We start from the raw sequence: 15438 nt of genomic DNA on the forward strand, positions 1-15438 counted from the left end.
ATGCCAGTCGAAATTCTCGCTCGGAAAAATTTGATAATAAATTCACTGTGGAATCTGTAAGAGAAAATGCACATTTCTGATGCATCCTGTACATAGGCATATATAACGTAACACGTACAACGCGGGGCGCAGCATACTGTCTTACTTACTAAGCACTACTACGACCACCAGCCGACGCCGCCGCCGCCGTCGCCGCCGCCATCGCCGCGGCCGCCCCCGCCAGTCTGATTTATAACCCTCGGCCTAATATACTGTTTTAAAGGCGACGTTGTCGGAGAGGAATCTCGATGGATGTCAGGAAGCATCGTTCGCGAAACCGCTACCGCTGCGCGTTGCCGGCTCGCGAAGATGCTAAGCGGGAAGTCGTTATCGGGCGTTGCGTTCATTAACGCACACGTATAACGTCCCCTCGGCCGAGTTAATTCCCTAACACGGCTATAAAGCTGATACATCGTTGTGTTTTGTAAGAAACCGCGGGCATTATTCCGCCGGTATGGAAATATTTTCATTCTCACAGCGTAATTCAGGTCGCGGACGACCTCTCGGTTAGCCGAGGAGACGTAATGGATAATCTGGAATTAGCGTAGGAGAAAATAGCTCCGCGGTTATCTCAGAAATGTTCACTTGGAAAAATAATTTCCAGCAAATAATCTTGATTTTAATTTTACCTGCGAAAACCATTCTGTGATAAAATTATCGCATTATTAATTCAGCTCCGTGTTAAATGTGCGACGTGTGACGCTCTATCATCGTCAATGTCTCATTTATTTTAACGCGCACATAATTACGTCACGATTACCCGCAGTGACCTACAACTGCGATAGTCCACATTCACGTGATGCGAGGAGGCTACACTGTAGATATCGAAAGATCGCCGCCGCTGATTAGAGACACCGCGGCGCCGTAATGACATCCCTATAACTGCCGTTGTAGATACAGGCCGAACGTTAACACTCTGGAACTACCGAAAGTTCCTTTGATAAAAAAAGCGAACCGAGGATCGCAGCAACTGATGTAACCGATCTGACTACGCTGACCGATGTTATGGACTGTCGTTCCCCGGACTTTATTTGCGTTCCGGTGATAGCGGCGAATCAATAGGGCACTTTAAAGTGTTTAGATAAGCGAACATCGGTTTTAACTGTTCTCGACGCGGGCTGATTCCGCGGCTGCGGGAGAGTGGCACGGTGGCTTTATACCTCTCTGTTTTCGGAGCTTAAATCGCTCATGCTTGACGGCGCGGAATCGATATCGCTTTCCAAGGGACAACACCTGCCGACACGCATAAGCCCCTGAATTTCCGCGTAAAAGTTTCGTAGCGCGGTCCGCAACGAGAGGACAGTCGTAACTATTTACCTGGAATTTCAAATCGCGCCCGCTCGCTCCTTTGGCTACATACAAACGACAATATTTTCGATATCTGCTGTTGCAATACGAAATCGATATTCGACCCCGCAAAGTAGCCGCATCGACGGGGTGGAGCCTCGACGTTCTACCTAGCATGCGAATACCCGTGGAATAATATTTTCGGAAATGTAGATTTAACGCGTATCCTCCTCCGAGTCTCCAAGAGATATTCGCATAACCGGATAACGACGAGATGCATTTTTATGCAATATTATTTTGGGGCCATGGAGAAAGAAAGGTAAGTGCAACGCTCTAACGATATGCCATAAATCAGAAAATTTAAAGAAAATTAAAGAAGAAAACATTAAAATATATTCAATGACAATTTGTCAGTATTTCTTACGAAATTCTCGCAATTAACAGAAACCGTGTAGATATACACAATTTTCCAAATCTGATAAAACTAAGATAAGTATGATAAACTTTGAGCGTTCTTTTAAACGTTTCAAGCTTCGCGCTGCGAGCAGAGATAAGATCCCGATTTTTATCTCGCTTTTCCGGTATTGTTACGTGAAATCGAACAGCTAGCTAGAAGGAAAATAAAACAATCCTATTATAACAATCTTAAACGATATCGTTGCTACGTCGTCGCCAAGGATGCGGCGGCGTCAGTCGAGAGAGTAAATCATAGAAATACTCCGCGACGCTCGAATCCGATCGGCTTCGTGGATAAAAGTGAGAAAGAGAGACGCCGAGACAAAGACTTACGTTATCTCCTCCGTCTCGCGAGCTTAAATCGCTCACGCTCGACAGGTCGAAATCGATATCGCTCTCCGCGAAGCGGCGTCAGCCGGCACACGCTCCTTTCCTCGTCGCGCTATACATATATCCACCGTCTCGCAGCACGCGAGGGTGCCTCTGTCGATCTTGCGCGCCGCCCCCTCGACTTGCGCCCGGGAAATCTCGGGTGCGCGTTTAAATAATCAAACGTGGCGTGCATTCAATCGTTGCACCCCAGCTCTCTCGAACGGCTATTCCGTCCGGATAGGATTTGTCTGTTTCCTATGTGAGACTTCTTCGAGAGGGGGAGGGCAGGTGCAGAGAACGTTTCCTCGGAGAATTTGCGAGGCTTTGCTTTAGTTCGCGCGATGATGCTGGAGGCTGTCGAGTCCAAAGTTTCTGAGAGGAGCACCAAACTCGCCAACTCTACATTAACCCTTCGACGATGAAGTGTCGTTCTATACGACGTCTGCGCTGCAACATCTCATCACATTTGCATGTTACATTTCGCTGCAGCAGACTGGGATCGGTCTTGCTGAAAATTTGCAAGAACGTGCGAAAAATATAAATACAGAGATATTTTATATGAAAAGATACAGTGAGAAGAATTTCTCTTCTTATTGGTTTCTCATTATGTAGAAAAATTCTCGAAAATACGATTGTTCGATATTCATACGCCGTATATGCGCTTGTGTTTGGCTCGCTGGCCGATAACAATTGTTTCGCACTCTTATACCGCCGTATCGAAAAGATTAATAGAAGTTGTAGAAGTTTGATTGCAGTTGAAAAGAACACGTTGTAATAAATGTCATTGTTTATTATAATCGCGATAAAAACAGCACAATGAACGTTCATCAAAGCAAATGGTCGCTGTTGAGCAATATGATATTAGTCTAACATGATTTCCATGCTCGTGCGACCGCAGATTTTGGCATGAGCGCAGATTGCCACGCACTGGACGCTACTTGTCTACGATAATATGATTTATCTCGCCGAGAGTGTCTGGTCCCCTCGGAGCGGCTGCCGAACGATAAATATCGACAAGCGTGCGATTGAATAAATCATCAACGATAGAACAGGAACCGGGACACTCGTTCGCCGCGGTAGACGGTTTCACAAATGGCAGTTTAAACTGGAAAGGGAAATGGTCCTGTTAGCTCTCCGCCAGAGCAGGACAAGAATTTCCTGCGTTTAATAGCCACGGCGCACGACCATAGTCGAAATACGATTACGCAAAATTTATTTTCCGATGTCGCTTTCCACGCCGCAGCGTCGTAGGACTTCGTTTTAGAGATACAACGAAGGCAACGGCATTCGTAAAGGTAAAGCGAGAGTGTAAAATCTAATCACACGCCCGGCGCGATTTTGCTTTGTCGAAATCACTTCTCCTTCGTGAAAATCTCGTTCCCTATTTCCATTTAAAGAATGCAATCGGAGTTGGCACTAATAGAATTTAAGAGCAAAATCGATTTATGTCCCCTTCGTTCGGATGCGGCCGGCGCTAATCCGTTTTGTCTGGGAATTTTGGGGGGTTGATTGAGATGAGGTGTCGAAATTCATGGTAATTAAGTGCTTCCAGTAAAATAGCAAATATATATATATACATATACATATACATATACATATATACATTTTTTTTTGCAATTGTAAATTAAGCGATTTTGCGTTGTACCGTAAATTATTACGCGTGATCGGCCGCAAAACGAGTAACCGTTTGTGTTTCGATTTTCAAAAGCTGTTCTGCATGATTGACAAACAACAAACGTATTTCACGAAACGCATTTTTGTGCGCCAATTGTAATCGACAGGAATTTACATTCATCAAATCTACTGTAGGGTAGGTAGAAAATTAAAAAGGGGAATGTAAAAAGCCCTGCCACGTATGGAAGAAATTGTATTGTATTTTTTTGTATGTTCATCGTTAAATTGTGCCGATTCAGAATCTTGGAAATATTTACAATAAATTGCAAAATAGCGTAAAAACGGTGACTGAAAAAAGAACCGTTGACAAAACGAATTTCAATTGCCTTCTGGTGAATTGAAATGCTCCGTCACAGTTGCCGCGTTGTGAGTAATGTAGGTTTGATTTAAACTTTCTCGATAAATGAAATTTCTATCTACACATAGGGACTCGGACGATTGATGACGCCATGATTATAAATTTGATGGACATATGTCCATTATGAGTGAGTATTCATTTGTAACATATGTCGTTCGATACGCGCGATACGTACAATCGTGACTACAATTTTCGGCGCTTGACGTGAAAGAAAATAAAAATACATCAATTTCTCAGCGCACAATTTATTCCAAATATGCAAAAATATACTTTCCAAAACAAGTGTAGCGTGCTGTTCGAGTAATAGAAAAAATGCAGGAAAAACAAAAGTAAAAGCTGCTAGAAAGCAGGCATACTCGACTTTTCAATGAGAATGACAGTGCCAACATAGCACATGCGCGTTTCGCGATCGCTAAATATGTTGCTGGCATTGAAAATGTAATCTTGATATGCGTGCTCGTGAAACGATACGTCTACAATTCCCGAGTGACAAACGGCGGCACGCTTATGCATTCATATATTCATTACCGACATTCAGAAACTTCCGACCTCTTTCTCTGTCATTGCGCCGCGGAACTGGGACAAAGTGTCATACAGCAAGGTGAACACACTGAAGAAAGCGATATTAACAGTATCACGTTGAAAGCTACGCCGGGGAATGCACAAATAAATTTTGTTTTAATTAAAACCGGCGCATTATCTCCCGATTCGTTAGATTATAAAACTTTTCTCCGGTTAACTAAAATTCGCCGTGCTATTAGTAAAAATCTGTTAAAAAATTTAAATATTATCGAAAGTCAGGCATAATAAATTATTGACATGATAAAATATTTACATAATAAATCAATAAATTCTTATAATTAAAAATAATTTGTCTTAATTTATTGCAGATCAACAAAATTAGAGCAAGCATAAATAATTTTCCACAGCTGTAATAATTTGCTTGTTTGTTACGTTTTTTTTTGTTACTATTCGTAGATGATATTCATAGATTATTATAATAAAAAAATGTTTTATCACTTTTAGTAAAGAATTATTGGAACTTGAATAGATCACTGATTTATGATTTATATATATTATATTATCACGTACATTTCATTAATAGAAGGCATTTGTAATAAGGGCGAAATTATCACCTTGCGCAGCCAACGTGCGATATGATCAAGAATAGGAAGGTGCTGCGAATGTGGTCTGCATAAAGTCCGGCGTTACAAAAGAGAATACGTAATGATGCACTTAAAAGGGTGCGCAGGGTCAAAGGGAGGTTAAATATATCAAGGTGCGACTACGTGCGAGAAATACGTACAGAGAATTACGGAGTATTTCGAAATCTGACTTTAATCTCCGCTGCTACCGACGCGATACTAATCCGATGCTGAGAAAAGTGCTCAAATACCGTCAGAGTATGTACTGCATTTTTCTTTTCCTCTTACTTTGAAACTGTTCGTTCAGACGTTATAATTGAATAATTTATCAGCGTCCGCGATGAGAAACGATTAGCTGAACTTCGGCGATACTTCCATCGGTTACCGAGGTGCTACTTTCAAAGTGCAAGCTTAATACGAAGCTTCGAAGGGCGAAGTTGCAAGCTATACTTTTAAATTGTGCCGTGCGAAAGAGTTTATAATAAGGCGTACGCCGGAGATTTACCGAGGGAGAAAGCATGAATCGTTGTCGATGACGGGAGGCGCGGAGAGTTGCGTTTATTAAGTCATAAACGCCAAAATGAATAGTGCATGTCAGAATACGTTCAAAGTTAAAGCTTAACCCGCACGGAGATGAGCAAGATAACGTGACAAAGAGAACAAAGGTGAAAAGGGTTGGCGGTAAGATTGGAAAAAAAAACAACGCCGAACGAATATGAGAAAAGTGAATGATGTAAAGAGCGCGCGTGACTCTTCATTCCCGGAGTATTTGCATTCATGAATCTCGCGATGTGGAAAAGCCTCAGACACGTGCTCCATTCGTCGTAATGTGGTGCGAATTACTGGCGCATAATGTGATTTCGTTATATCGGTTTTTTCTTGTAGTCTCATCGTGGCATCGCATATTGGATATCATGCAATTCTGTAATGGTGGATATATCAGTGATTTACATTCAAGAAAATACAAAGTTTCGCAGATATTTTAAAAAATGTATTAAAACATTTTTTTAATTGCTCTTCTTTCAAAATTACTTTTACTTTGCTATAAGATTATATTTGTCATCATATGAATTAATCAATGTAATATAATGCTTAGAGAAACTAGAAAAATGTTCGCTATCTTTGGTTTGCTACGTACAACAACGTACGTACGTACAACAACGTGACAGTGATCGATCAAGCTAAAAAATGCCAGGAACCACAGAAAACATATTTCGTTGAGACCCGTACTAGAATTTCGTGAAATTTTACGACCAAAAGTTAAGCTGATCTGACGAAGACAAAGTTCACGGCTATTACCCTTGTCGTCGGAACGTGACTTGAATAAGAACGTGTGTAAAAAAAAAAGTATGATTTTCCGGTTCATTCTAAAAAAATATTAAATTATTCTTCATTATAATAATTCTAGGCAAGTTATCATAATATTTTGCAAAAAAAAGCATTTAAGATATTAGTTTATAATTAGGAATTGAAAAAAAAAAAAAATATATATATATATATATATATATATATATATATATATATAATATACAAATGTAAAATTATGTCTATTATGTAATTCTGATTATTGCATTTGTTGGTGTGGTAAATACACTCAAGTTCTTACACATTGCATAAACATATTATAGCATATAATTCCATACTTAATATAATGAAATTTTTTTGTCTTTCTGTTTTAAATCGTATCTTCATTTTTTCTGTCTTCAATAAATTTCACACACAAGGAAAAGAATCCGATAAAATAATTTTATATTAAAGATATATAATGGGTCAAATTAATATAGAAATTATTATAACATCAGTGCTGATTTCAGATATAAGTTATAAACAATATTAAGTTATATTAACAATTTGCAAAATAATTTGTTTGTATATTGTTAAGTCAAAGTGCATCTACGTGGTGCCATCTCACGATCAAGATGTTAAGTACTTTATAACAACTTAGATTAGTTATCACTATAAAATTTAAGTAAATTCTTCTATTTTTTTATAACCTATTTAATATATGTATATAATAAAATATTAATTTTATAATATCTTGGACAAAAATGATTTATTTCACAGATTTCTCGAATAAGTAATGTTTTAATAAAACAATTAAGGCCTATTAAATATTTATGAACTATAAATTACTTCTTTTTAATATAATTTAATACATTTTATTTATTTATATAATATTCCGCAATAAACATAATATTAAAAAGATATATCGTACTTGCCATATGAAAAGTTTTAATATTTGCAGAAATAATTAATTAAAGAGTAATATATGTCGTATTTTTTATTACATTGTGTCATCATATCCTCTTTGCTACTCCTGCATAATCCACTTTTGATAATTTTTTATTTTTCTGTTAGATAATCTTGCTAAAAATTATGCAATGCCAATTTTTGCAACTATCTAATATATATCTCGAAACATTAAGGAATAAATAAAAAAATAAATTCATACCTGGTAGGAATCGAGATTTGCACCGAATATTTTCTGAAGCGTCACTTTGATATCACTCGCGAACATGCAATTTGCACAGCCCGAAACACCCTCGCGAAGTACACGCTCTACGATCGAAAGTTAATGATGCGATACGTCGTGTCGCGACGCGGGAAGATCTTTTCGGCACGGATAAATCGAAATCGTTCAAAGTGTTTTTGACGTCCCGACATCGCGTGCGCCATGGCGGTGCTAAACAGCTGTTCGTAAACTATAGGGGTAGTTTGGCAAGAAGAAAGGGGTTAGCTGCCGTTATTGCCATCTATCGCGAATTGTACACAGCTGCTTTCATCCCCCTCGTCTACTGCTTAACTTCCGTAGAAAATATCAGTTTCTGCCACCTATCGAATAACTTTTGGCAATTTTTACCTCTCAATGCTAAATAATTAATATTTTCCATTTTTATTTTGTAATTAATGTTTGCAATATGCAACATGTTATCTATTCTTGTATCATAAATAATCTAATCAAGTACAGGATGGTTCACGTATCTCTAAATCGTGTTTCTATAGAGATATGTGTCTACATGATAATAAATTGGAAGATTCACTTTTTATGGATGTAATGTAATATAATCGTAGTGACTAATGACAAACTAATTAATTTTGAAGGCCACAATAGAGCTATCCTTGCATATCATCACGTGTGATCAATACATTTAAATACGTGGAGAGCATCATTCAGCACGCGTATTTAAATATGCGTTTGAAACAACGCAAGCGTCCGCATGAGTACGCTTAGCAAAAAAATTTATCATCTATTAAGAATGCATGAGCGAGAAAAATGTGTAAACTAGAAAAATTTAAAAAAAACATCTCCTTACCAGTTAATGTTCTTTATTTTCATATTCCATCTCAACCTGAAACAGAGGAAATTAAAAATTAAACTACAGATAAACTTTTAACTAAATGCTAATTAAACTAAAATTTGGCGCAAATTATTTAAATAAATTAAACATTTCTGTATAAATTATTTAACATATGACATTCAGATATAGGAATGTTTAATTGCGACACATTTAACATACATATTACAATGCGACTGTCGCAATTCATTTTTTATGCAACGCGATATTCTCTACCGCATTCTTTCGAGCTGCTTACATGAGATTATCGTGTGAAATTACAATTAGTTTTTCTACGCATCAAGATATATAAGCTTTTGTTACGTAGCGCATATTCTCTACAATTCGCCAATTCGCTCTCCTTATCACGAGTTTTTATTTAGATAACAAAAGCTTGTCATTCCGATTATATTACTCTTTATCGCAAATTCACAAAATGTGAAAATTTGTTTGCGCTTGTCTATCGCTTTCAAGACATCAGTTTCTATTTTATACATAAATTTTATAAACTTATCGTTAATTAAATTTTGTACTTTTTTACAAAAAGACATTTCTATGCTACATTGTCACAACTTCACGTTAACTTCAATATTTCCAATCTTTTATCAGTTTTCACTTCTTATTATCTTTTCTTTCCTGTTGATAGTTTGAACAGGGAGAAGTGCGGCAGTTCACGGTCCTGTTTCCGTATACTCTTATTCATGTAGTTGTGTTTACTCAATGGTAGTAGTTCGTGCACGTTTACGCACTGATACGTTTGCAGGTACGTGTAATATGAATGTACGACCTTGCGAGCGCAACAGGCGTCATTCCACAACCACAATTCTACAGCCTGATACACAATCCCCTACTTTAGCCGCAACGGTCACTTTTGTGACAGTACTGTAGGTACAAATATTGATCGCTTGATTAATTTATACGTTTAAAAATTTTTTTTAATCTAAAAAGAATTAAATTTCTGATATGTTTATAACAGATTTAATTATATGTTAAATATATTATGCAGAATTATAATATGTATGTATATTTTGTGCTAAAAATTGAATAATGAAAAATATAAAAAAGATAAAAAACTCTTAAAACTTCTAATTAAATCATACATATGTGACACACGTGATTTGCGTATACAAGAGATAGTTCTTTGGCAAATATTGTATGTTTCGCACACAATTTCAGATCATAACAGTGCCCATCGGAAACTGACTATCGTCCGTTACTGTAAACCGGCTGCGTTGGTCTGTTATAAAGGGAACCCACGCGAGAACGTAAGCTGCATACCACGGCGGCGCGTCGCGCGCAAACGAAGTGGACTACAACGACGATCGCACGCGCGCAATCGCTTATAAAGTCATTCATGAGGGCCTCATAAATTCCGTTGATCGTCGCGATGACGTAGCGGCGATGCGTCGGTGAATTGCATTGCGAGCAGAGTGCAAGAGGTGAAAATTCTCGGTGAACTCCTCGTGGCGATCAGTGGTGATGCGTGTTTGCGTTTCGATCGTTCCGGTGACCATGGAACCGTCGAGCGTCTGACAACATTGGCTGTCGACGAAAACAATCGTTGCCGAGGATCTCTCGAGACGTCGCCAGTCACGCATCCAGACGTTGCTCGTCGCCGAATAGTAACGATCCTTCTCGTTCGAGATAGCGATCGCCGCTGGGAGCAGCTGCTCCGGAGCAACTTGCTCCAAATTGGCAGAATCGCGATTATGGTATGTGCAGGTTTCGCTTCTCTCACAGAGTGCACGTAGTTCGAACCCTCCTTAACTGACAATTAACTCCGACATTGTGTTACGGCTCACGTATGAAACGAGCAATCTGGCGCATTTAACAGAGAGATGCGGTTGTATGTTTTTTCCCATCATTCGAAATCGCGCGTACTTACTCCGAGTTAGATGTGAACATTATAACTGATTATTTCCGGATGCTTCTAACAAGCGCAATTGCATTAACTGATCATAAAAAAACGTTCTGCTAGCGTTGCGATTATTCACTATTGCTTTGATTTGAACGACCTGCTCCAAAAACACTCGTGAACGGAATAATAAAGTATCTTGCTAACGAGATGAAAAATATTTTCTCTTGCTCTCAACGTACCGAGCGTTGAAGTCTCTATTAAGAAGATGGGAGATGCCGGGCATCTATTATATTTGACGCATCAATTCTCATTAGTTAATGCCGCGATAATCGAGGCCGATACCGCTCAGTCTCGACGTTAAATGTAATTTTCTGCGCGGTATTCCACGGTTGCTGCATAGCGGGTCGCACAATCGAGATCAATCGACGGCGTGGTCACGACGAGGCACATCATTTTTTTCCTCGTGGGGAAAGTATGATAGTTAGCTCGTTTCTCGGACACGAACGCAGTTTTTTACGCCGGGAGCGAAAAGGCCGGGGCTCTGTTGCCGAGCCATAACAGCTGATAATCACCTCGTTGATGAGAAATATCGTATTGTTCAATGAGAGAAAGTACGCTGTTTATGATCGAAGAACTTTACGATCAGGAGAGATTCGTTCAGGTCAAGAAAATCGCCTGGAACGTGGCAACGTGCTCTCGTGAACGGAATAACAGTAAATCAGTCTTCTACAAATTTATGAAGCAATTTATTTTCTTTTTTAAATACTAAGTGTTATCTTGTACACTGTGTAGTTGGTATAAAATGAGATTTTTTATTTCACAGATAAGAAAAGAGTTCCTATAAATCAAGAATGATAAGTACAGCTAACAAAGCATTAAAGTAATCACAAAACAGATTGGTACATTAACGTTTTAATAATGTTATCACTTTGATAGAGATGATGATAAAAATAGAAGAAAATGTGTTTTTGTCAGTAATCAATTATTATTCACGGAAAATTCTCGTCGCCGACTAGCTAATGCAACTCTTGCACCGTTTCGAAAATCCAGACGATCGCGAGCGAGCACCGTATTATATACTTGTGTATATTAATAGCGCACCTTTACGACAACATTTGCGTTCAAACTCATCGCCGTAAACCACTCACGACAGAATTTTGCAGCGCTCGCAGACAACACTACCCAGTCCGCGGTGATCAACCGTTATCTACACAATCATTCGTTCGCCGATAAGCCGTAATTGGTATTCCGAGAGGAGACCGTGAGAAGACAATCGTGCGAAAATGGCACTGGCAAAGCTCAAGAACTTTATTGACAACGGCTTGAAGACGGTGTCCACGCCGATGGACCGCACGGTGAATCTGGAGCCGGAAGTCGGCATTAGAATCGTACATTCGCCGAACAACAAGGCGCTCTACGTCACAGTGCTCGGTGCCAGACACTTGCCGCAGAACTTTGGTTTTACCAGAGTCAACAGCTACGTCGTAAAGGTAGAGTAAACACGAATCGAAGAATGTGGATCGATCGCAAGTCGAACAAACAAAAGGCGCATACGTTTTATCGACGGCTCGTATTTTTTACGCGTTAAATCGTATTTCTATCTTTTTAAATTTATACAAATCTAGTCAATGTAAAAATTATACATATGCAATAATTATACATATTAAATTTATTCCGTAATCATTGATTTTATCTACACAAATTAAACGCAATATGAAACAATCACGTTTTTTCGTCGTGTTAAATGTACGTCGAAAATGTTGAACCGATGGACAACACTTTTGTGCACACTGAAAGATCGCGGCACCGTTACGCTTCGCCGTGCTGAAGTCAGAATTACTCATAAGGCAGAGACGCTCGCAGCACTCTTGGGTGTTATCTATGATTACGTAATATCACGGGAGTATATCATATTGTAGAAGTCTGGCAGTGACTATAGTATCTTATTGACTGGCGAGTGTTCTTTAACACTTCCTCTAGCATCGCCGCGAGAATAGAACAATGTATTGCAGACATCTGTGCAAAATTTGATTCGATATTTTCACACATTTAACATATTTAACATCGGAGTGTATTAATAATGTCAGAATAATTTTTGACTTCGACAAAAATGGGAAAAAATGAGAAAATAAGAAAAAAAATTTTTTTTTTCAAAAAAATTTGATTATAAGTAAAATTTTTCGTGCAGTTCAAATATATCAATTCAAAATAGATATTTTATAATGCAAAGAATCAAATAATGTATTTCGGAATGCGTTAAAAAATAAACTTAAATAAAAATATTCTACGGAGTTTTAAATTTGCTGCTTGTCATCTTATTAATTTTGCTTATTTCTTCTTTTACATTTCTTCTTTCGTTTATTTTTTCTCTAAAAAAAAACTCGCACAATAAATCATAAATAAGATGATGATAATTTTCATTTTAGGTAAAACTAATTCCTGGCAAGGAAAAGTTCGAGACTACCTCGAAGAATGAATCTTGGCCGCAATGGAACGAGGAATTCACCTTTCCTTTGCGTAAAGAAACCAAGCAAAAGTTCGGCAAATCCAAGGTTGTCGAGGAGGAGATTAACGGATCCAGATTCATCGTCGCGACTCTTTACGCGGTTCTCGAAGACAAACCTCTGATAGCGACAGAAAAGAAAGATTCGGATAAAGAGAAGACGTCGCCTACTAAGGAATCACCGAAGAAGGGTGAAAAAGGGAAGAAGAAGGAAGGCCAGGGTGGTTCTTCCGATAATCAGGAGTCCGGCAAGTCCAAGCTTCTCAGTCAATTCTTTAGCAAAGGTTCTGACAAGAACGCGGAATCTACGATCACGGAAAGGAAAGTTTACGACAAGAGACGAACTGTTGGCGCGACGACAGTACCGCTTGATCCGAAGAATTTCGTTTGCAAACAACCAAAATCGAAACATTCCAGCGATGTGTCTACGGGAGACTTGTGGAAGCCGCTGCGACCAATCTGCAGCGGTATCTCGGGTGCCGAGGAAAGAGTAAGTTTCTACAGCTATATAAAAATTGTGCGGTCCTACAAACCGCAATCCATTGTGTCATTTCTGAGTGGAAGAATGAGTATTATTGAAACATTCACATGCGAGCTGATGAGATCTTCGTATAAGTAATTGAAGTTATTTAATAATTCTACCTCGCTATTTCTAACAAAATGATTTTTTCGCTTCTTTTTTTAATTAAAATGTCCGTGATTTTTAATCATAAATATATTTATAACGTTTGATTAAATTTACTAAACAAGACCCAATATCTTTTCAGAAAGAGAACAAAAAGGGACAAGTCGAATTGTCGTTATGTTTATCGAAAGGTGAGAAAGATGAGGATAGCGGCGGGCAATTGATATTGTCTCTGAATCGTCTGAGATGTTCGCTTCAGACGATGCACGAGCATGAAGGTTTGAAAGGACAAATGTATATAAAAATGTCGGTCGTTGACAATGGAAGAGTAACGCACTTTTGGAAAAGCGATCGATTCACACCGACGGTATCCACGAAATTCTCGCCAGAAACGGCGAGAGTCGTTGCTGACAATCCGTACAAAGGAGCGCTCAATGACGTGAGCTTTGTTATAAAATTCGTCTCAAAGAATAAAATAGGTAAGCAATAAAAGTTTTATCTCTGCGATGTATGAAATATTGGAGATATATGTTCTTATCGTGATATCGTTTATATTTCAGGTAAGAAGATACCCGTAGGTCACTTTGTAATCGGGCCTGACGTTGGTGGAACGTACGGTGAACAATGGAAGCAGGCATTAGCGAAACCGGGACAACAGATAACGAAGTGGCAAGCGTTTGAATAAAAATAACGCGGAGTCGATTTGAGGAGTCAGTAACTTATTCAACACTGTGAAAACCACAGCCGTTGCATGGCGTTTTCTCTACAATATGTAGAAACATCGCAATGAAAATGAGAGCGCTGTACATGCGTCATAAATATTTAAGACATGAATCGATAAAGCCGTTTCTCCCTCCCCGTCTCAAAGAATGCAATAGGTATGTACGCGAATATGTATTTCGAGTATCGTTATATACGTGCACTTTTCTTACTGCGCATAACGTGACATAAATCCTGTAAATGACAAATTCTTTGCCAATTTCAACCGTCCTTAATTCTCGGAAGAGAAAATTCTACCCCAAATTCGATCAATGTAACCGTCCGTAAAGTAAGTAAGAATTATTCACCTAATGCAGAGATATTTAAAACAAAAATAATCACAATGCTACAAGTACAACATATCATATTTGTAAGACTGCGAGAATACGAGCTCGCTATGTTATGGAAGTTAAAGGATTATATTATATTATCGAATATAAAAGCGTATCTTTAAAAATAATATATTTTGATAATGAATACAACATATATTTGACTAATTTTATGCCTACGTTAAATGCTCATTTTTATTATTGCGCTAGCTAGAAATGAAGCAAGCGCAAAACAAATATTCAAAGTCGGTATTAGTAAAACAAATATTCGGAGTCGGTATTAATAAAAGTAAAAGCCATTTCAGATTGTGATAAATCAAAATATTTTTTTATTATAATTCTTATTTGATAATGTAAAGTATTTAATGGGAAAATATTGCGATACACAACATAGGATAAAATATCTTTATAATGAAAACACATTTTATGAAAATATTAAGTGTTTTTAAATTATATTTACGGCCGAATATAAAAATACTATGAAAATATATCTAAGGATCTTTTAAACTTTTACACAGTTACATGTATTTAAGTAATTTGAGAGTTTTTCTATATCATTTCTGTATTTCTTTTAATAACTTGTACACTGATAGCATTTTAATGAATGTCTGTATGTTTATATATAACTGTTGACACCAAAAACATCATAAATATTATTTATAAATAAATTCTATTATTTTTTATTCTTTCCCTATCAC

At 37.9% G+C, this 15438-nt stretch overlaps 2 protein-coding genes across 2 annotated transcripts in view; one reads left to right on the forward strand and one right to left on the reverse strand.

Annotated features, from left to right (window-relative positions):
• sfl (N-deacetylase and N-sulfotransferase sfl) overlaps positions 1-8015 on the reverse strand; it is a 236944-nt gene extending 228929 nt beyond the window's left edge. Inside the window, exon 1 of the mRNA XM_067351321.1 lies at positions 7784-8015. The gene's annotated coding sequence lies outside the window, so the exon portion shown is untranslated. The remainder of the gene's footprint in view (positions 1-7783) is intronic.
• Positions 8016-9911: 1896 nt separating this feature from the next.
• Positions 9912-15408, forward strand: LOC105676584 (uncharacterized). The gene is made up of 5 exons (XM_012374603.2): positions 9912-10378; positions 11688-12014; positions 12951-13517; positions 13795-14131; positions 14213-15408. Exons 2-5 carry the CDS (start codon positions 11808-11810, stop codon positions 14335-14337), a joined length of 1236 nt encoding a protein of 411 aa, XP_012230026.1. The 5' UTR covers positions 9912-10378; positions 11688-11807; the 3' UTR covers positions 14338-15408.
• Positions 15409-15438: the final 30 nt, after the last annotated feature.

The sequence above is a fragment of the Linepithema humile genome, chromosome 3 (genome assembly GCF_040581485.1).
Source record: "Linepithema humile isolate Giens D197 chromosome 3, Lhum_UNIL_v1.0, whole genome shotgun sequence".
NCBI classification, from domain to species: domain Eukaryota; kingdom Metazoa; phylum Arthropoda; class Insecta; order Hymenoptera; family Formicidae; genus Linepithema; species Linepithema humile.

What these genes read in the sequence shown, in the direction of transcription:
- LOC105676584 (XM_012374603.2), top strand. Translation starts at nt 11,808, where the DNA reads ATGGCACTGGCAAAGCTCAAGAACTTTATTGACAACGGCTTGAAGACG. An exon ending in TCAACAGCTACGTCGTAAAG is followed by an intron (nt 12,015 to 12,950) that starts GTAGAGTAAACA and finishes TTTTCATTTTAG; the next exon opens with GTAAAACTAATTCCTGGCAA. An exon ending in TCTCGGGTGCCGAGGAAAGA is followed by an intron (nt 13,518 to 13,794) that starts GTAAGTTTCTAC and finishes ATATCTTTTCAG; the next exon opens with AAAGAGAACAAAAAGGGACA.